Source organism: Sebastes umbrosus, chromosome 23 (assembly GCF_015220745.1).
Source record: "Sebastes umbrosus isolate fSebUmb1 chromosome 23, fSebUmb1.pri, whole genome shotgun sequence".
Classification (NCBI taxonomy): Eukaryota; Metazoa; Chordata; class Actinopteri; order Perciformes; family Sebastidae; genus Sebastes; species Sebastes umbrosus.
In genome coordinates, this window is record NC_051291.1 from 5,767,748 (window position 1) to 5,789,042 (window position 21,295).

Genomic DNA, 21,295 nt, shown 5'->3' on the forward strand with positions numbered 1-21,295 from the left:
AATCCAGTAATACTGTGCACAGGAATAAAATGTTTCGTAATGCATGACCATCAGGATTAAAGCTACAGTTGGTAACTTTAATGAAAATAACTTGTTGTCATATATTCGCTCAAACTGTCACTATATCCAGACAGTAGTGCATGAGACAGATAATCTGTGAAAAAATACACCCGATTCGACTGTTATCAGGCCATTAAATAGGCATTATCAGTCGCTATAAGCACCATAGATGTGGGTCATTAGGGGCCTACTACACCTACTACGTTGTAAAAGTGAAAGTGAAACTTAAAAGAAACACATTCTAACACATAAAACTGAATGAAATGCCACGTTTTGAACACAAACAAAAAGGCTTCTTTATGTTTAAGCAAAAAAAAACAGGTTTAGGCAATGCAACTACAACTTCTTTAGGTTGCTATATCTTGACAGTAGTACATGAAACAGGTAATCTGAAAAAAATCATGTTCCTCTGTGTCCTCCGGTGCTCCTAACGGCATCTGCAAGATTTCACAGACCGGAGGAAAACAAGCAGTAAGAGCTGATCTGAGGTCTGCTGTCCATCTGCCATCTATGAGAGCTGACTGTCAATCACTCGTGAACTCCGACCAAACGGTCAAACTAGGCAGCGCTGATCAAATATGAATCAATATTCTGTTGCATTAATGCCTATTTCCCTCCTCAAATGTTTTCAGAATCATCTTGTAGTGCACGGTTTAGCTGTAAAAATGAGAAAGGTTGTGACGCCGCCGCCGCCATTGTGAAATCTGGTGAAGGAACGCCAAGTTCCGGTCACATGACCGGAGCACAGCCAATAGGAACGCTCTCTCAATGAAATAACCTGTGATTGGTCAAAGTCTCCCGTCACGGGATAGATTTTCTAAAGCCTGTAAACAGAGCCATGAGGAGGTGCAGAAGTCTAGTTATCTCTCAGAACACTTGAATTACAATATGCTGGAAGGTTATTATGGAATTTTTGCCCAATGATGCCAAAAATATACTGACTACTGCCACTTTAAATCAGCTCAATGCCAGTGTCTCCATCACTTCACACCATCAGAGTTACTTTAACATCTAGACAAATTATTGCCTCAGAGCCTCATAAGCAACTTGCCCGATCAACATTTATCAAAAGTACGTAAATGTGAAATAGCAACTCACATATCCTGGAATGGCTTCAGTAGAGCTGACGTCCAACGTGCCCTCAAACAATCCCGCAACATGTCCTCACCTGTCTAGATGTCATTTAGATTAGATAAGATGTCATGGTAATGATCCCTGTGGGCGAATAATGGAGCAAAGAGCTTAATTTATAGCTAATGATCATTAAACAGACTGCCGTGAGCGTTTAATTGCGAGGAAAAAGCAAACAGTGGAAAGGAAAAGATACGTGAGATACGTGCTTTAGTAATGTCAGCAGTGGCCTAGATTAAGCAGGCTAGATGGTGTTTGGCATTTTGAAGTAGGCCTATGTGTTTTATGTGTGTGTGTGTGTGTGTGTGTGTGTGTGTGCTCTACACCAGCTGTGCCACTGCACACAAGGAAAGAGCTGGTGCCAAAATGAGCTGTCTTGACAAAGAGCCAAAAATCATCCAGCACGCAACTGGGCACCACCTTACACACACACACACACACACTCACACACACACACACACACATGTGCATCCAAACAGAAGCAGACATACAGACAAGACCTCAGTTAATGAGGCATGAATTTAGTAGTGGACACAGTTTACCTCCTGAGTTTTCATTTTTAAACTAGTACAGTGCATCTTGAATTATGTTGCATGTGCATGTGTGTGTGCGTGCACACTTGTGTGCAGAGCCAAACAGCCAAGGGCTCTCCGGTTTGATGGCTTTCTGTTATGACTCCATTATGCTGATGGCTTTGGTCCTGTTCCAGGTTCTCTATAAGTGTGTGTGTGTGTGTGTAGGGTGGCAGGAAAACACTTGCACTCCTCAGCATCATTAAGGATTGTGGAAGCGTCTCTGGCTCGCCCCTAAAATTCTTGAACCCTTTGGAGCGTACGACACTCTGAGTAGGGACTTTTATTGCACCTGGAACTATCATGCAGGAACCATAGACTGTATATAAGAAGTGTTCAAGGAGAGGAAAACATGCACATTCTCAAAATTGTTTGTGGTGCTGGGAGTAGATCCCCTCCAATATGTACTTTTTCAAATAAAAAATGACTTGCTCCCGCACACACTTTTCTCTGCTTTATTAGTCAACGTTTCGGTCAACAAGGACCTTCATGAGGACATTAAATTAATGGGAGAAAGTCATTTTTTATTTGAAAATGTTTATAAGAAGTGAACATAGTCACCAATATGTCACCCATCGGTTTGTGGACTGCCGATTTGAAGCCTTGAGTTCGGCATTTTGCAACCAGAAGTGACACAAGAGGGTGAAGCTAAGTACAACCAAACTCTGAATAAGACATTTTTAAGGCAACCAAAATGTTACAACTAACCTTCATGAAGTGAAAACACACTGTGAAAGGGCATCCCCTGCTTTATGGTCTATTTGACTCTAAATGGGACCATAATTTACTAAATGAACATCATGCTGTATTGAAGAAGACTTGAAACTAGTGATTGAGACCATAAACTCATGTTTACAATGTTTACTGAGGTAATAAATCAAGAGATAAGTAGGCTCATTTTCTCATAGACTTCTATACAATCAGACTTCTTTTTGAGTCGCCCCCTGCTGGCTGTTAGAAAGAATGCAAGTTTAAGGCGCTTCCACATTGGCTTCACCTTTCAGACCACTGGGAGGAACTTTAACTCTGGTTCCTCCGAGTCCAAATGTAAGTTTAGTTCCAAAAAAGGTTCTTGGTCTCCTGGGAAAGTTTATTTTTTTAATTTAATTTCAGGGTAAAATACATTATAAATTAATCATCATAAAACATTACAGTGTTCATATGGGAGCTCCGTTTCTAATCTGTAGTTTAGTGCAAAACTTTGAGACATTTTTTAAATGAATGTTTTCATGCCATACTCATATGAAGATTATATATGAAGTAGGTAAATTAGTTAAATCTTGTAGATGCTTTGCAACTCTTACAAAAGTGATATGGAATATATGTTACATATATCTATATGTATGTATATATACAGTATATATATGTTCATTCCCAGCCACAGCGGTATCCTGAATGTTGGTTGGAACGCAGCAGAATAAGTCACGGTGGCTGGTTTACTGTAAATTATTGTGCAGTATTGCATGAGACATTAGCCCACTTTTGTTAATTATTTTGGACAGTTGTGTGTTTGTCATTAATTAAAGCTTAAAAGGGGGTAAAGTGGGAAGACACACTCCAGCATATTGCAGTTAAACTACAAATATTTCACTGTTATAGATTGTTCTTTTATTTATATACATGCACAGTAGTCACACACTGGTCATTGTGCATGTGTGTGTTCCAGGCTTCACTGATCTACCACCGGCATGGTCCAGTCGCTGGGCGTGCGTCCATACTGTAAGAGAACAAAGGTCAAAAGGTTACAAGAGAGTTCTCCGGGGGCCCGAGCAGTAACAAAAGTCGCTAATCACTAAACTTCTCTCGCCCGCCGCTGCCGCCGCTTAATTGCGAGCAAAACACAAATCAAAAAATGAAATCAAATATCCGTGAGCGAATCTGCAAACTCAGCCACCGACAGAACACAACACAACAGAGCAAAGGAACTATAATAAAAATCAAAACAAAATGTTCCCCAATCCGTGACAGCCGCGGAGACAAATCCAATTATTTGTGTCTCATGTTGCAAATTTGTTCTAATGGTCGAAGTGAGAAAGTAAATAAGCGCCTGCGAAGGGGAAACAAAAGAATGTGATTTCTAATTAACTTGAAAGAGGAACAGCAGGGCGACTTAGTAAACCCATCTTTCATCTGCTGCCTCAGACCACTCGTTTGTTTGTTGCACAATGTTGTCTTCAAGCGGGGCGGCGGGAGGAGGAGGAGTGTGTGCGGGGGGGATAACACCGCGCTGCTTCCCTCCAAATGAAATGTCAACAGATTTAACGGCGCTGCGGAAGGAGCGCGGCATTTTCCAGCGTTTTGTCGATTTTATTGTTCATTAAGCTTCGCTGCCGCCCATTCCCCCCTCCCACCCCCCAAATCTTCCTCCTCCTCCTCCTCTTCCACTTGTTCCAGGCTTCATTTGCAGCATCTTGGCTTTGAAGATCACAAAAGGCTGAGGCAATAATTGGGTTTGTGCAATTACAGCGAGCTTAATGAGAGAATTCAGGAGTTTGTCTTGCCCCTATCTCCGACTCTCCATACTCCACCATTAGGCCGGCAACCGTCTCTCTCTCTCTCTCTCCCGCCTTCTGAAGCACCGTCGACGAAGGAAGATGTTATCGCATATGAAGATGTGGTTAACGCATTCATAACACGCATCGTGCATGCACACGAGGCCTGGACGATGGAGAGAGCAGATATGCTAATCGTCTGACCAGAAAGACAAAAGCAACAAGAACTCGGATGCAGCGCAGAAAGTAAACAGAGCAACAGAGAGAGAGAGACAAAGCAAAAGAAAAGAGGACAAAAGTCACTAGTTGAAGAGATAAGCAACGTCAACTAATCAAAGTGTTCAGAGGACGTTTGGGAAGATTCAAGAATGAAACCCAAAGGCCACTATCTGCTCGTATCATTTAGACGCGTGAGCCTGCAGGGCATCCAGTGCAAATCCAGACAAAGTTTATGATTCATAATCATCAGCTTGTCATCAAAACAACTAAGCAAGGACACGCTGACCTTTATTTCTGCCCCATGAGTATTAGTAATAACACTAGTAAACAAACACTGGACTTTCCCCCAGGAGACCGCTGTTTTCCTGCACATGATTTTACGTAATTTTAGGTCAAACCATGATGTTTTTTTACTAAACCTAACCAATCAGTTTTGTTGCCTAAACCTAACTAGTTTTTCTTTGCATTGTGGTTCAATCATAACATGGCAAACTCAAGCTCAACAGGCAACAACAGCTGTCAGTGTGTCAGTGTGCTGACTTGACTGTGTCTTGCACCAAAATGCATGTGATTAGAGCAGAAAGATTCGGTGTACGCTGTACCGAGACCTTTTAATCTGATAGTGATCTCAACCGGGCCTTTCCAAGTGCAAGTGAGAAAAAAAGGCTAGCATTTGAGCTCATCATACCCCCTACTAATAATAGCCTCATTATACAGCACAATAACAGAAAGTCGGCGATACATAACATGCTCATTAACACTAATTAAGCCTTCAGCAAAGAACATTATGAATCTGTTTAAACCTGTAGCGCTGCATAGACTGTAGAGGTGGCGTGTTTGTACAATATTACCAAGTCATTAGTCATTACCTAATAAGATATTTCACTTATTATGTACTTGCAGGCAAGATAATGCATGCAGTGGGTGTACAATGAGGACCAATGGGGGTTTTCTTAAAGAAAGGACAACTTAACACTTTGATCTCATTAAGTTACATAATAACCACTAAGATAACAGCCCATTAATGCAATTATGGGGATGCAAGATAAGTTAATATTTGGAGGGAATATTGTAAGGTCTTGCCTTTCATCGACCATATTTTCAATTTAGTGAGTCAACATATTCATTTAACTTTTTTTGCTTGGTAAATATGTGAGCACTAACAAGGCAGAGAAGTATTAATGTTCTCGGCATTGTTATTTAGCACCAAAACTGCTGGCACACACTTCCACCTTTTATTTTGTAGGATGCTGTTCCAAAATGTTCCCATCCAATCACATCACTGAATGCTTAATTCAAAGTAACCTATTACTACATAAAAATAGAGTCCTGAGGGTGACAAGGGTGTAAAGAACACAGATGTTCCACCAGCTGTTACTGAGCTACATGTAATGGAACCATCTGTGGGATGTGTGTGTATCTGTATATGTGCATACAAGCATGCATCGCTGTGTGTGTGTGTGTGTCTGTGCATCCACCAACCTGTATATCCTTGAGTTCCTTTACTATCCGTGAAGTCAACTGTGTATCCTGACAGGGGATGTGCAAGTTCTAAAACACACAATTTTAATAATTTAATCGGCTGTGTGAATCGACCTCTAGATCACGAGAACATAGAGCATATTAAGTAAACATATTATGATATTAAAACAAGAAGCCGCAGGGTTCTGACAACCTTCTAAAGATGAAACTGTCCACATGCGGTCACAAGAGACCCAGAGCCTCAGTCTTCGAAGCACTAAGCCTCGAAAAGTTTTAAAACTATTCACATATAACTAGTTTGTATTAAAATGTGCTTCTTTTATATGAAAAATGTAATCTAATAAAGACAGCATATCATTTTTACAGTGTAACTGAAATAAAAGTCCAACTTCCTTTAAAGCTAGGGTTGGTAATCTGTAAAATCTGATCTAGTATCTGTAGCTGTCGCAAGAGTGGTATTGATCTTCTCATCTTACGCTCGACAAGAAAGCAAATGAAAGCACTTCTCCAAATGTTGAACTATTCCTTTTAAAGCATACATATTAATACACACGTAATATAAACTATATAGTGTACACTCTGTAGTTGATTTCTGTGTTCATTTTAAGATTACATGAAAAAGAATGTTTGAAGAAAACATTTTCCAATTTTACTGTATGGTTTATTTGTTATAGAAACTAAGGAGAACACATTGGGACTTTAAATCTGCGATGGTCAAATTCGACAGGATTAAATACAGGCAATGTCTTCAGTTTGCCTGCTGCTGTCTCTTACCTCTCCCTGGTAAACAATGCGTCCAATGGGACAGATCAAGCTGGCGGTACCGCAGCCAAATATCTGCTTGACCCGCTGCTGCTTCAGAGCCGAGCACAGCTGGCTCATGGTCAGGTGGCGCTCTGTCACCTTAAACTCACCCTGGGCACAGAAGAGAGCGGAGGGACAAGGGGAAATGTGATGACTAATTTGGAATATTTATCCGTGCATATTGACCTTTATGGTTTTTGTCTTTCTCACCCATTTCCTGGCTAGGTCCAGGATGCTCTGTCGGGTTACACCTGGGAGTATGAGGCCGTCCAGAGATGGAGTTGCAAGTTCTTCCTCTGAAAAAAAACAATAAATTAAGAACAAAATAAAACCTTAACTAGAATCACCGCCTCGCGGTTGTACGCCTCCGCCGACAAGTCAAGTTGCAGTTTACATCCATGTCTGTCCAAAATGTCATCACTTCATCATTTTCATCACCTATTAGACATTTGTGTGAAATCGTCATAATTAGCACATGAATTCTGGCCAAAAATGTGTTTTGTGAGGTCACAGTGACCCTTGACCACCAGATTCTAATCAGTTCATCTGTGATTGGCCAAGTGGGGTTCTGATAGTACTGCTACTAACCTCCATCCTCATTGATCCAGCGCATGAAGATGTTCATGGTGCCTGCCTCAGTGATCTGGTGGTCCTCTCCGTACAGCCACAGCACCTGCAGACACCCATAATCCTCTGCTTCGTACTGGGCGGCCAAAGAGCATCCGTAGTTCCTGCAGAAATCCAAAGCAGCAAAGTTTTTTCTATATTTGAATTCATTGAAAGACTGAGCGAACACAGGAATAGTTTATGTTTGCATTGGGGCAGAACTGTTAAAACCTTGATTGTTCTGCACCTCAAACAACCACAGTTGAGTGCATTGATTGATTATTGGTGAATAAAAACAAAAAACAAAAAATGCATACAGTATGCACCTACCCACCCGCCCAACTTGTGGTTTCCAGTTCCTCCTTTCCAGGCACGCGTGTACTTTGGGTCAGCCCACAAGGACATGCCCTCTGAACCAAACTCGAAGTAAGTGCCCATTTGAGTCAAGATCACATACAGCAAGGCATTGACAGGCTTCTTTATACCCAGATAGTGCTACCATGGACACAAAAACACATAGAAATGTATTTAATTAAAAAGAATAAACCGTCTGCCTCCACATGTTATTGCAGCCCGTCGCTATCCTCCTTACCCCAGTGCCAATAAACGTTGGCCTGATGTACAGATCGAGCGACTTTGAGTGAGGAATCCAGCTCTGGTCAATCTCTAATAGTCGCTTGATGCACTCTAGAAGCTCTGACTGGTCGAAAGCCTGGAGGAGGGAGGGAGGTGGAGAAAGAGAAAGATGAGGAGAGTAGAGGATGAGTGGGAGAACCTTTCATTCCTCCATTACATCCATCTTACCGGCAGACAAGCTCTCTTGGCAGAGTTGGACATGCGGTTCATGTTGAGCATCGGTCTGAAGAGACGCAGTTGGTTGTCATCCCCACGGTACACCTTCAACCCTTCAAACAGCTGGCGAGGAGAGAAAAGACATTTTTTGTAATCATTCTGTTTATCAATATCTTATTTTTCAGTTACATGGTCAATTTTATATTTCAAATTGTATTTATATGGAGTTCTTTCAAGGAAATTCCTCCAAAAATCAACAACTATTTATAAACTCAGCTACACTAGGAAACTAGGAAATGATTAGGAAGCTGTAAAATAAATGGTGCAGTATGATATTATGTTTTAAAGAGGACCTATTATGTTCACTATATAACACACTAAAAGAAAGGGAAATAACACAAAAGCATAATAGTTCCTCTTTAAATATATTGTGCAAGTTGCTCACCTTCATATTTACTTTACTAGTTAGATCTTTTTGTGTTTTGAATATGCTGAAACTCTCATCCAGACTTTTATTTCTTACTCCCTATCCTGACTAAACTCCTTGTACTCAGTCAAGTCATGTCTCCTCGAATGCAACATTAGAAGACATTTCAAATCCATTTTAGCTCAGGATAGGTATAAAAAGTAAGGCTAAAGTTTGCCTCCTGGTCAGCTGTGTCACCTGTATGCCGTAGTGTAGTGACGAACTGGCCGGGTGGAGTGACAGGTTCCCAAAGGGCTTGATGTGCGGAGCCTGCCAGCCCTCGCTCTTACTCCACTCTATGGTCAGCATGTGGTCAGAGAAGACAGTCCCGAAGGGAACCTCGTCCGGTTTGATCTTTAGAGTGGGGGACAGCTCGATAACCAGGTCAGCTGCCTGGTTACAGAACAGAACAGCAGAGGAAATAGAGACATTAAAGGAAAATGTGCACACGTAACTTTGAGGTCGACCCCCTGAGTTCTCCATTCTGGAAATACAGAAACACTCAACTATCTTTACTTCTCCACAGATTATAATTAATCAAAATCAGAAATGTGCAAAGCATAAGGGAACACTAATTGTTATTCATCATCTTCCTTTTTCCCCACTTGATTTCGACGCACTATTGGATGACAAACATCACATCAAAATGTGCATCTTCATGGGGACTGTGCACAGTTTGTCACTCAAGGACTTGGTAGAGAAATACACATTCAACGTGTTGCCTGTCATTCCGAAAGTTTTGCAATCGGCCAGCAGGGGTCGCTGTGTGACAGGCTGATTCAAAGATGAGCCACAGTTCACCTCTCAGTGACCAGACTGCTGTAAAACCAGACACCAGTGACACAGAAACATCAATGAGACAAAAACTGGGTACTACTTTAAGTATATATCTGCAGTGAAGCTGTCTTTCTCCACTACCCAATTTAGAGGTCAAAGGTCATGGTTAGAGACACAATAGAGTAGCATCCTAGTCCAGTATCTGCGTCCATTATGTCACCGTACTACCTTTATTAGTTATCCGATCCTTCTTTTAAAGACGTTTTTCTGGTCTGCTATTCAGTTACTTATCTGTTCCACTGGGATTAGACTGACTCTTTATCCCCTCCCTCCTGGTGCAGAATGTTGTCCGCACCGTAATCCCAGATTACAGTACTGGAAAGTGGCGGGCGACCACAGTAGTATTCCACTTTTTCAACTGTAAATGATTTTTTCTTATCGTTTCTTTTCAGTGTCACATCAAATGCTGTATTTAATGTTCCTTTTTCAAAAAGTTAAAGTCTTCTCTTGCAAATGTTTATCTACATTCTCCAAAACCAATGCCAACATTCATCCTTGTGCGTCTTGTGTCCGTCTGCACATGTCCACCCTAATCTCCACCTGAGCCTGCTGTCTCTGCCGCTCATGCATTCAGGGTCAGAAAACAAGCAAAGCCCCAGCTACTTAGCGTGAGCTGGGAAAGTGGATTCTGCAGAGCAGGCTGCACCAGGAGGAAGAGGAGGACAGGAGTGGACACTGGTTTCCCCTTAAAACAAAATGCAGACAATACGGACGTTATTCTGTTTAAAGAGCTAGCTTTAATATATCCATCGCATTAGTTTCTCATGTGTTTATTGTCACAGTAAGAATGTTGGATGAGTGTGGCTCTCGAGGCCTCTCAGTGCCGCTCGAGGCAACATGAGGACTAGAAGCAGTGCTGGAGTATCTTCTATGTGGAGCAACAGGGGGGATTTTTAGGTGTCAGGAAGCCGAGGAGTCACCAAGATGCTGCAGCTGGAGCAGCTACTGAGGGTAGGTGCTCTGAAAATCATAATGGCATGATGCATTCTACAAACCAAACAGCACATTTGCATATGTTATTTCAATACCTTAAAGCTTGGAAGTCTGTCGTCAGCCATTGCAATGGAGTGGAAATGAAACTGCTTCCCTGGAGAAAAAAAATATTGACAATACAAATAGACTTCAAACTGTACACAAAGCAAATATGTGTTTATACGGGAGGTGTTACAGGAGGGTAACCTGATGAACTGGATTGCCAGTTTTGATCAGTTTGAGAAATAAAATTGAGATCCCGTTCGTCTCTTCACATAATATTTTCTCACAACATTTATTTCTATTAAAAAAAAATCAATATAACTGCTGTGGAGACCATCTTTGGTACTCTGGGTGTTGTACATACATTTCCGTATTAGCGAAACAATCATCAAGTTTCAACTCAATGTGGAAACAGGACTTTTTATTGATAACATCATTACAGATCTCCCTTGTGTTTACCATCACAACGATGAAGTGTGTCTAATTACTTATTCATTGACCATTCAAAATAATAATAATTAATAACAAATAATATAAATATTGTTTTTCATCTTTCAAAATTGTTTTTAAACTCTCAAAATACCCCAACAAAATATACACTGAAATTTACATGAATAGACATAGCGCCAACCAACCCACAAATCAGTGTGCCAACCAACCCTGCTCCACATTTGACCCAACTTTGTGACGAAATTACTTTATAATAGCCTACGTTTAGTCCACTTTTTTTTTTACTTAAAACTAAAATATTACCTTCACCAAAAAAAAGTTAGTGACTTACAGATGTTTTAACGTAGTAGATGAATGCAGGTCAAGATAACAAAACATTTTCAATTTTTTTTTTCTGCAAAGGACCAGAAAATAGCTGTGTGCCAACCTACCCCGGTCTCCCCTACTACCATATAGGCTTAAAAGTGATGCTAATCGTCCACATTAGGAGCTTTAAATAGTCCGAAAACATCAGTAATTTGTCTCTTTTAATACAAGCTATTAATATTGTGAGTTTACACTTAAAGCACAACAAAATATGTAATCCCCCAACATTCAAGTAAACCTCAATATTTGACCCAACTTTGTGTGTTATAATAGCCTACGTTTAGGCCACCTTTTTTTTTTTACTTAAAAGTAAAATATTACCTTCACCAAATAAAAAGTTAGTGACTTCCAGATGTTTTAACATAGTAGATGAGTGCAACTCAAGATAACAACATTTTTTTCATTTTTTGTTTTCTGCAAAGGACCAGAAAATAGCTGTGTGCCAACTTACCCCGGTCTCCCCTACTACATAGGCTAAAAAGTGATGACACTGCATGATAATCGTGCACCGTTAGGAGCTTTAAATAGTCTGAAAACATCAGTAATTTGTCTTTTTTAATACAAATTATTAATATTATGCATTTACACTTGAAGCACAACAACATTTACACAATCCCCCAAATATTCATGCAAACCTGAATATTGTAGAAATTACCTTCAGAGCAGGAGAGACGTGTGGATGAGATGTTGCTGTTTTGAGAAAGAAACTTAACCTGTTGCACCGCTTACTACACCAAACATACATCCAATTCATGTTTCCACGTGACTGAATACTATGAATTAACGCCCTATGGTGACTCTGAACTGCGACGTCAGTGGCTCAATATCATTATCCCTGTACAACGATGGGAGTTCTTGTGTATATTTTATTTTATCACTAATGAAATAATAGAAATGAATTACTTGAGAAAAATGTAACAAATATATTTTGATATATACTGTATATTTATATATATATATGTTTTAATTTGCTTCTTTATTTATTTATCTTTGTATTAATTCCATTATTTATTTATTATTCTGTTTAAATATTCCCTTTTATTTTTGAATGTATTTATTTTTATTAAGTTTTAAATCAATTTTTGCATTTATATTTATTTATTCAATTATTTTTGTACTTATTTATTTTTGAATTTGTTTATTTGTTTTTGAATGTAAATGTTTACATATGTATTTAAGCGTCTGTGAGTGTGGTGGGGAGTCGGACGCATTATGCATAGGGACAAAATTATTTTTAACTTATTGGACTTTCTTCTTTTTTTTTTTATTATATTTTTATTGATTTACAGATTCTATATACTTACACCACCCAACCATGTCTGTCTAAAGTGTCTAGTATTTTAAGATTTGTTATACACATAAAAACAAGTATTCAGACCCTTTACTATGACACTTGAAATTTAGCTCAGGTGCCTCCCATTTCCCTCGATCATCTTTGAGATGTTTCTCCACCTTGTCTGGAGTCCACCAGTGGTAATTTCAATTGATTGGACATGATTTGGAAAGGCACACACCTGTCTATATAAGGTCTCACAGCTGACAACGCATGTCAGAGCAAAAACCAAACCATGAGGTCGAAGGAACTGCCTACAGAGCTCAGAGACAGGATTGTGTCGAGGCACAGATCTGGAGAAGGCTACAAAAAAGTCTGCTGCATTGAAGGTCCCCAAGAGTACAGTGGCCTCCATAACTCTTAAATGGAAGAAGTTTGGAACAACCAGGACTCTCACTAGAGCTGGCCGCCTGGCCAAGCTGAGCAATCGGGGGAGAAGGGCCTCGGTAAGGGAGGTGACCAAGAACCCGATGGCCACGCTGGCTGAGCTCCAGAGATCCTGTGTGGAGATGGGAGACACTTCCAGTAGGACAACCGTCACTGCAACACTTCACCCATCTGGGCTTTATGGCAGAGTGGCCAGACGGACATGAAAGCCCGCATGGAGTTTGCAAAAAGCCCCTAAAGGACACTCAGACTGTGAGAAACAAGATTCCCTGGTCTGATGAAACCAAGACTGAACTGTTTGGCCTCAATTCTAAGCGTTATGTCTGGAGGAAACCAGGAACCACTCATCACCTGGCCAATACCATCCCAACGGTGAAGCATGGTGGTGGCAGAATCATGCTTTGGGGGTGTTTTTCAGCAGGAGAGACTGGGCGACTGGTCAGGGTTGAGGGAAAGCTCAACGGAGCAAAGTACAGAGATATTCTTAATGAAAACCTGTTCCAGAGCGCTCAGGACCTCAGACTGGGCCGAAGGTTCACCTTCCAACAGGACAACGACCCTAAGCACACAGCCAAGATAACACAGGAGTGGCTTAGGGACAACTCTGTGAATGTCCTTGAGTGGCCCAGCCAGAGCCCTGACTTGAACTTGAACCCAATCGAACATCTCTGGAGCGACCTGAAAATGTCTGTCCACTGACGGCCCCCATCCAACCTGACAGAGCTTGAGAGGATCTGCAGAGAAGAATGTCAGAAACTCCCCAAATCCAGGTGTGCAAAGCTTGTCACGTCATACCCAAGAAGACTCGATGCTCTACTGAGTAAAGGGTCTGAATACTTAAGTAAATATGATATTTCAGTTTTTCCTTTTTAATAAATTTGCATAAATTTCTAAAATTCTGTTTCCACTTTGTCATCATGGTGTATTGAGTGAAGATTGATGAGGGAAAATAATAATTTTATTGATTTTAGCATAAAGCTGCAACATAACAAAATGTGAAAATATATATGTATATATATATATATATATATATACACATACACATACACATACATACATACATAGGCATAAGTCCAAAAAATAAAGTATTACTCTCCAGGAGAACATTACATCTGAAAATATCATGTAAGGCACCATGAATCTCTCTCCAATAATCTTGAATGACGGGACAATCCCAGAAAAGAGATTCAAGATTCAAGATTCAAGCCCTTTATTGTCATTGTGTAGTACAACAAAATTAGATTGTGACAATCCCATAGTTGCGAAAAAATATAATACAATAAAAAAAGAGATGGTGCAATATAAATATAAAAAATATATATAAAAGATAATACAATATAAAATATAAAAATACAATATGTATATTGATGAGTTTGAGTTTTGCCAGATGACAGTTTTGCCAGATTATTGCACAAAGTGTCCGTTAGATAATTATATAATTATTGCACAGCATCATATAATTATTGCACATATTCGTAACAGTAGATTTACAGTATTTACATTGCAAAAGTGACACAAAAGTGACCAACATGTTATTGCACATTTACATTGCACGTGTTCAACTCAGACAGTTGATGGCAGTTGGGAAAAAACATGGTAATGATGTGCATTCAGATTTCCAAAATTTCTCCAGCAAGCTGGGGAGTTACATTTATTGGACTTGGACTATGAAGTTGTCTCCTTGGTTTATTTTATTTGGGTGCTGTGTCCCCTTCAAGCCTCAGGGAGGAGGTGCTGGTTTATCTTCTGTGCCCTGAACGCACCACCACTACCTTTTCTGTCTCGAGCTGCTGAGTGAGCTGTAGACCTACCTGTGTGCTCGTGCTCAGAGCTGAGTGGATGTCAGTTGGTTAGACAAACATTTCCCTTGGAGGATATTTGCTTCTACCATCCTGACCAGGTAATAAAAACAACGAACATCTTTATTCTGTCAGCCAAAAGCTGTTTGAGAGCACACAAGGCGTTTATTTGTATTATTAGTGTTTAAGTTCTGTTTGTTTGGAGATACATTTGCACACCAGCTTCAGCTTCTAAATCTTTTAATGTTTTCTTTTGTTTTGTCAAAGAGTAGCTTATTTTTACAAATTTACTGTGATTAAATTAATTGTGATATTTAGATTAAATTTTAATTTCTGCTGCAGGGAGTTGTATTATTAGAGAAAATGTGGATATTTATTGAAATAAATGCTTTTGTGTTTAAAGTTTGTTTGCTAGCTAGTTAACTCTTAATTAATTAATTAATTAATTAATTAATTAATTAATTAGCTCGTTTGTGCACCTGGTGCTTTGAATTTTTTTTGCTTTCACATCGATTGAAAATCTGAAACCTTGTGTGGACTGGTTTGCAATAACTTCTTTGGACTCTCCTACCATAATTTAGTGTTTAGTCCATTTTATTAAGCTTTGTGTGGTTTAGGGAGGTTATGATTTGATTCCCCATCTAGCCCTCTTTTCTTTCCTCTCCATCTTCTACCTTTGTTCAGTCCTTTCTTTCCTCCTCCTTGTGTAAAACAAGAACTCCTGTCTGTGATAGCCACATAATATTGGAACTAAAAATAATAACATTTGGCATTGGGTGGTTTGTATCATACCAAAGATGTAATTATTTACTCCATATTGGTCTCAAATATTCCCAATTATTCTCTGCATGCCTGACATTTATTGTATTTCCACCCTGCAGCTCTACTTGCTCATTTCACCAGGGAAAGCAGCCCCTATGTACTTAATGTGCCAGTTATCCAGTACATCATCAGTGTCACCATCAGAATAACAATGGCTTTCTCATTTAAATTTTTTTTTTTTTTATAATTCTATGTTCTTTTGTCTCCATTTTACCAACTTTGCATGAAATAATTAATTAATTAATTAATTATATCATTTTCCACTTGTGCAATTGTGTTAATAGTCTTTTTATTGTCAATACTGTATATACTGCTCCTATTTTTATACTTCCTTCTATTTAAATGGTTCATATTTTGACACAGTTTTTGGTCTTGTTTGATAGTAAACTGAAAAGGTAAGTATAAATCCAGCAAGAAAACAAACTTGCAATTTTTTAAATTTTTTTAATTTTTAATTTTTTTAAATCTGACTACTTTTAACGCAACAAAATAAAGCATAATAATACTATGATTTATTATTCCGACACCCTAATTTTATAGTAGACCTTCAAATAAATAAATAAAGACATTTTTATATCCATGTTCATATCCTGACAATAACCTGATATTTTCAGGTGGAATTTCAGTCATTCTCACTGTGCAATATCATTTTCCACTTGTGCAGTTGTGCAGTGCAATACTGTGTATACTGCTCCTATTTTTATACTTCCTTCTTTTTAAATGGTTCATATTTTGTTACACTTTGTTTAGCTCTTTTGCTGCTGTACACTGCAAATTTCCCCACTGCGAAACTAATAAAGGAATATCTTATCTTAAATAAATGAAATATTTTCTGCTTCTCTCTCCTCAGACTTCAGCCTCTCCTCTAGCCAGGAAGCCAGCACTGCAGCCCTGCCGTCAGCAGCATGGACTGCTACACGCCCCAACCCAATCGTCGTCACAACCCCGTGGACAGCATCTGCCGCAAACTGCAGACCATCCAGTGGCGCGGTGACCGAGAGCCCAATTCACCTTTCCAGATTCCCAAACTCTCCTCCAGCAACTACGACAGCCCGCAGAGTGGCCTCAGGCACAACCTGGAAACCATCCTGAAGAAAGGGACCCTGCACAGAGACGAGGGCGAGAGGGGAAAGGACAGAGGGATGGGGTCAGCGGCCTCCCAGCGGAGAGACCTGGGTCCCTCCGTGCGTCCATCGTGCATCCCCTCCAGGCCATCGTGCATCCCCTCCACGCCAACTAACATCACATACACTATCACTAGCACTCTGGGTGAGAGGAGAGGTGCCGATGGGAGTGATTTAAGGCAAGTCAAGACATGGCAGGGGTATTGTTCGACGCCCACAGGCCAGTCCAAAGACACCCCTTACTTTACGTTCACTCGAGGACCCCAGTCGGTGCAGCCCGAGAGCGAGAGGCCGAGCAGGAGCCCGCCTCTGAGTCGTACGTTCACCCCAAACATGAGCACCTTCTCCTACAACCTCAACTTCTGCTCAGGGGACTTGGCGAACTCAACGGAGTGTGAGCTGCCCTACCCAGCTCTGGTTGTGAAGAGACTGTCTATGGGAGATGGAGGTAGGGAGGAGTGGGATGTGCGGGTTGTTGTAGACCGCAACAGATTAAGCATGAAACTTAATTCTTGACCTTGGAAAGGTCAAACCCGTGGTTTGACAAAAATTTAACTTGCAAGCTTTCTTCGAGAGCTTTCAGCCACATCTCCTGGTCTTCATCAACAGATGAAGTTTTTCTGTTTGCTGAGCACTGAGAAGGAGTGTGAGATGCAGTTGAAAGCAATGGAAAAAGCTTATATGTGACCTTGGGTTAAGATTTATTTGTGAAACAAAATGATCTAAACTTCGTCATCCATCAAAACAGTAAGGCGACACACGTCAGCTAAAACCACAATATCACTCTATATTTTACCTGCTTGGCAGTAATGTTAGCTGACCAGACGAAGGTCTCTTCATGAATCACTGCTGATCCTAGTGTTGGCTTTTCCTGCTTCAGCCTCCCGACCGCGGCCATAGGGAACAGGGAGACACCGGAGTTTTGGTCGGAGACGATAAAGTAACTCGCTGCGGAGCCCCGTCACTTCACAAGACACAGGAAACCTCTGTTGGTCTGGAGGAGCTGCAGCATTTATTTCTGCACAAACGTCCACTGTACATTCACTAGATATTCTCACAGCTACTAACTCTTCTTCAGTGTGTAGTATGCGCGCATGCACGTGAGGTGGAGCGAGCTGTGAGTGAAGGCAGGCAGAGGAGCAGAGACTCCAGAGACTCAGAGACTACGGTCTCCCCCCGCGTCCTCCGACCGCGGCCAACACTGTTTTGCAAGACGGGCTTCACTAGGTATAACTTTGCAGTTTTGGTGCTTCCGTGTAGTTTGTGTTGGAGTCTGAGTCTGAACAGCGTAGCCACACGGGAGCGCGCATGGGACATCAACCCGGATTGATTTATACGTGTAAGAAATTAAAAACAGTCCCTTTTTAAGGTTAGGCATTGACCTTGAATGGTTAAGGTTGCGATAGATCGTCAGGCAGCGAGTCTCGCAAAAGATTTTACAGGTTTTCACAATTTGCGGATTACTTTCTATACACAACCTTAAAAAACGTTTACTTTTTTAATGCAATAAAATCCCTATAACATCCAACATCATACTTTTTGTTTAATCCAGCCACTGTCTGCCACAAATCTTTTCATGTAAACTATTAATTAAAAATCAAGTGTTTTTGAGAAATTGATAAAGTATCACAAAACATATCACGATACTCAAATGTATACATTTTTTTCTTACATCCCTAGCACAGAGTGGGAAGAACAAGGGTTAATAAAAAAAACGTAAAATCGTATCATATGCTTGCTTTGCTATGCAACTCAATTCACTCTGTTTGGTGTGTTTGTGTTGCATATTCATGCTCAGGATCCTCAGTGGCCTCTGAAAACAGGAAGGAGAACATGGCAGAAATCAGCCTAATCTGCGAGGAGAATCTGCTCGATACCATCTTCCATGCCTGTGACACCCAGCGCCGAGGTACGCCCACGCAAAACGGTCATCAAAGGTTGGGTCACGCTTTTTAGTCTTCCAGCGAGCTGAATATCGGCAGCCAAATGACAAATTATACGAGTATAATATTAGAGTGTGTTTTTATCTGTTTAGAAGGCAGAAGTAATTCCCACAGCTCGAAAAACACTCACAGTATCAGCTTTGTCTGTCTTCCTCTTGTGCCTCCTAGCATTGGCAACACAATCCCTTCCATTTATTAAGTTTTCTCATCAGTTCAGAGTGTTTACTCAACATGCAGCAGGGTTATGCAAAATGTTATAAGTATATCTCTAAAGAAGTACGCAGGACGCCTGATTTTTCAGCATTTTCAGGAAGATTACCATTTTTGTTGTTTTCCCTTCACCTCTGCTTCTGATGGCATCCTAACATGCAGTCTCTTCTGTTGTTTGTGCCGTTCAAGGGATAAGTCTATTGTTTTGCTTCTTTCTATCTACCTCAGTTCTCTTTGGGTCTATTTTTATGTAAAAATTATTTATTTGTTGCATCATCTGTTTACATGAAAACAAAAGATAGTGCTCGTTGCTTCAGAATTAAGGAAATTTACGAAGATAGACTATGTTTTTGTTATTCAAAAATTATATTTATAAAAGTGACTCAAGAATATTGGGGATAATGAGATCATTTAAACTGAAAAGTACTAGCATTTATTCATATGTTTCTAGGTTTTATATGCATCCAAACCAAGTGAGGGTGAGAAACATGCTCAGTAATATAAAGCATCAACAGTAGTAGTGTACAGTAGCTTGCAGTTTTTCAGTGTCAATTGTATTGGTTCAGAGCAACAACAGAGAAATTATAAAGGTTTCAAATTGCACTGAGGGTCTGTTTTATAGCTGACACTAAATAACTTGTTAAACTACAAATAATACTTCTACTAATACCTACATTTTCTTTTTCTTTTGGACCATTATGCCATTGCGACTGCATTTGTTATGTACAAGCTGTGCCTGAATAACTCCAAAGAAGAATTTACTTTAAAATTCATAAAACGTGTGATGGCCTACTTTATAGGTTTGTGCTTGAGTGTATTATCTCTAACTATTATTTGTTTATTATTTAATAATAATATTTTATTTATTATTTTAATATCGCTTTTTTCATATAGGCTATGTTTTATTGAAATTGAAAAATAGAATTAAACAAAACAATTGTGTAGGACATCTTCAGTTAAAATGGGATTCAGCAGTGATTGGTCTGATTTAACTTTAATGCGTTTAATTACTCTATTGCTGTGGAATTATTGCAAATTTCTGTCTAATTCAGCTTTGTGTTATGTTGTTTGACATTTAACAGTTTTGGGGAACAGTACTTTATGTAAATCTGTGAAAATAGCAGAAGATAGAGTACATGGAGCATTGCCAGTGGTCGAGTTTAAGTGAGAAATTATTTATGAATTTTGAAAGATGTGGTCATTGAAAGCAGTTTTTTGTCAGTAGAAGAATACTGCTCCACAGTTAAGACTATTGTTGTGATAACTATGTGAAGGCTGAAGAGCTTTTTTTTAAAAAGTGAAGTCAGCATTGAGAAATGTGTGATTTCAACTGCAAAAAACAAAAAGTTAATCGTGATTTTTGCTGTCGCTATGGTTACTGCTTTTGCTGCCTTCAGCTATAACCGAACATAGACAAAAAGATTGAGGAAGAAGTGAGTTATATATTAACAGGCTAAAAGTATCCAACGATTTTTTCTTGATTTTTCTCTGTGTTGCCGTCATCTTCCAGGTAAAGTGTACGTGTCTCACATCGTGGACTACCTGCGGCACACCACCAGTCGCAGCTCAGAAGACAGCGGGCTGGATGACCTTTGCAACATGCTCGATCCAGAAAACAAAGACGTCTCCATTGACCTGGATACGTACCACGCCGTCATGAAGGAGTGGATCGATGACTGCCGCAACAACGGGTACTGAAAAGCAGACGTTGTGAATTAAGGGCTTTATTCCAAAACTTTGATACCTTATGCACATCATCCTTTTTTAAGAAATGGGGATTTGCAGGGTGATGTGAGTTTGTTAGCAAGTATTCATCCAGCTGAAGTGGCCTTAAGTAAGATGCTCAGTCCATCCTACATGCTGTTCTATAGCCATACTACATGCTGTGACCTTCCTTTGTGGATGGAAGAGAGAATTTTAAATCTCTTTTTGGCTGTCCATACAGAATTGTAGATTAATTTTTGGATAATATATAAGCTTTCTACTGCTCAGGTTTTTGTCTTGCAAGAGTATCTATTTTAAATTGTAGGTGTGACAGTTGAAGATGACCTTTAGTAACTTAAAAGTGTGAGAACTGGCACAGTTTCAGAGGTGAAGAGTTTATCGGAGGAGTCATGGAAAGTGCTGTTATTGGTTTGAAAAAGTGAGTGGGGAACAAAAGGTTAGATGCCTTTTTTTTTTTGCACCTTAACGTGCAATCATGACCAGATTCATGTTTTCCATTTTGTGTTTTTGACAAATGTTTTCTTACGGTCTTTTTTTTTTGTGTCAAGATTGCCCTATGACTAAATTACAGCTTGTACCATCTTCAGCAGTCCTGTGCTTTCTTTTTAGCTTTTCAGGGAAGAGACACATATAGTCTGTTTGAGTTATGCAAGTAGATATTGTGTAGGCGGGTTATGCATCAGAGGAGCGATTACTGGTG

At 39.8% G+C, this 21,295-nt stretch overlaps 2 protein-coding genes across 15 annotated transcripts in view; one reads left to right on the plus strand and one right to left on the minus strand.

Annotated features, from left to right (window-relative positions):
- Nucleotides 1-2,779: 2,779 nt before the first annotated feature.
- Nucleotides 2,780-12,152, minus strand: bcat1 (branched chain amino-acid transaminase 1, cytosolic). Its single transcript, XM_037760152.1, has 11 exons — nucleotides 11,908-12,152; nucleotides 10,490-10,548; nucleotides 8,823-9,017; nucleotides 8,171-8,281; nucleotides 7,959-8,078; nucleotides 7,701-7,861; nucleotides 7,349-7,491; nucleotides 6,971-7,056; nucleotides 6,731-6,871; nucleotides 5,957-6,025; nucleotides 2,780-3,480 (listed from the first exon to the last, which is right to left on the minus strand). Exons 2-11 carry the CDS (start codon nucleotides 10,517-10,519, stop codon nucleotides 3,433-3,435), a joined length of 1,104 nt encoding a protein of 367 aa, XP_037616080.1. The 5' UTR covers nucleotides 10,520-10,548; nucleotides 11,908-12,152; the 3' UTR covers nucleotides 2,780-3,432.
- Nucleotides 10,108-21,295, plus strand: part of LOC119482535 (lymphoid-restricted membrane protein) — a 42,462-nt gene continuing 31,274 nt past the window's right edge. For 13 of the 14 annotated variants that reach the window (XM_037760134.1, XM_037760142.1, XM_037760143.1 and 10 more), the window contains exons 1-4: nucleotides 14,715-14,872; nucleotides 16,444-17,165; nucleotides 18,516-18,626; nucleotides 20,381-20,561. In XM_037760134.1, the coding sequence (XP_037616062.1) occupies nucleotides 16,499-17,165; nucleotides 18,516-18,626; nucleotides 20,381-20,561 (959 nt within the window). In that variant the 5' untranslated portion in view covers nucleotides 14,715-14,872; nucleotides 16,444-16,498. Of the gene's footprint in view, nucleotides 10,413-14,714; nucleotides 14,873-16,443; nucleotides 17,166-18,515; nucleotides 18,627-20,380; nucleotides 20,562-21,295 lie in introns of those variants that run through there. The other variant, XM_037760135.1, reaches the window with a different exon arrangement.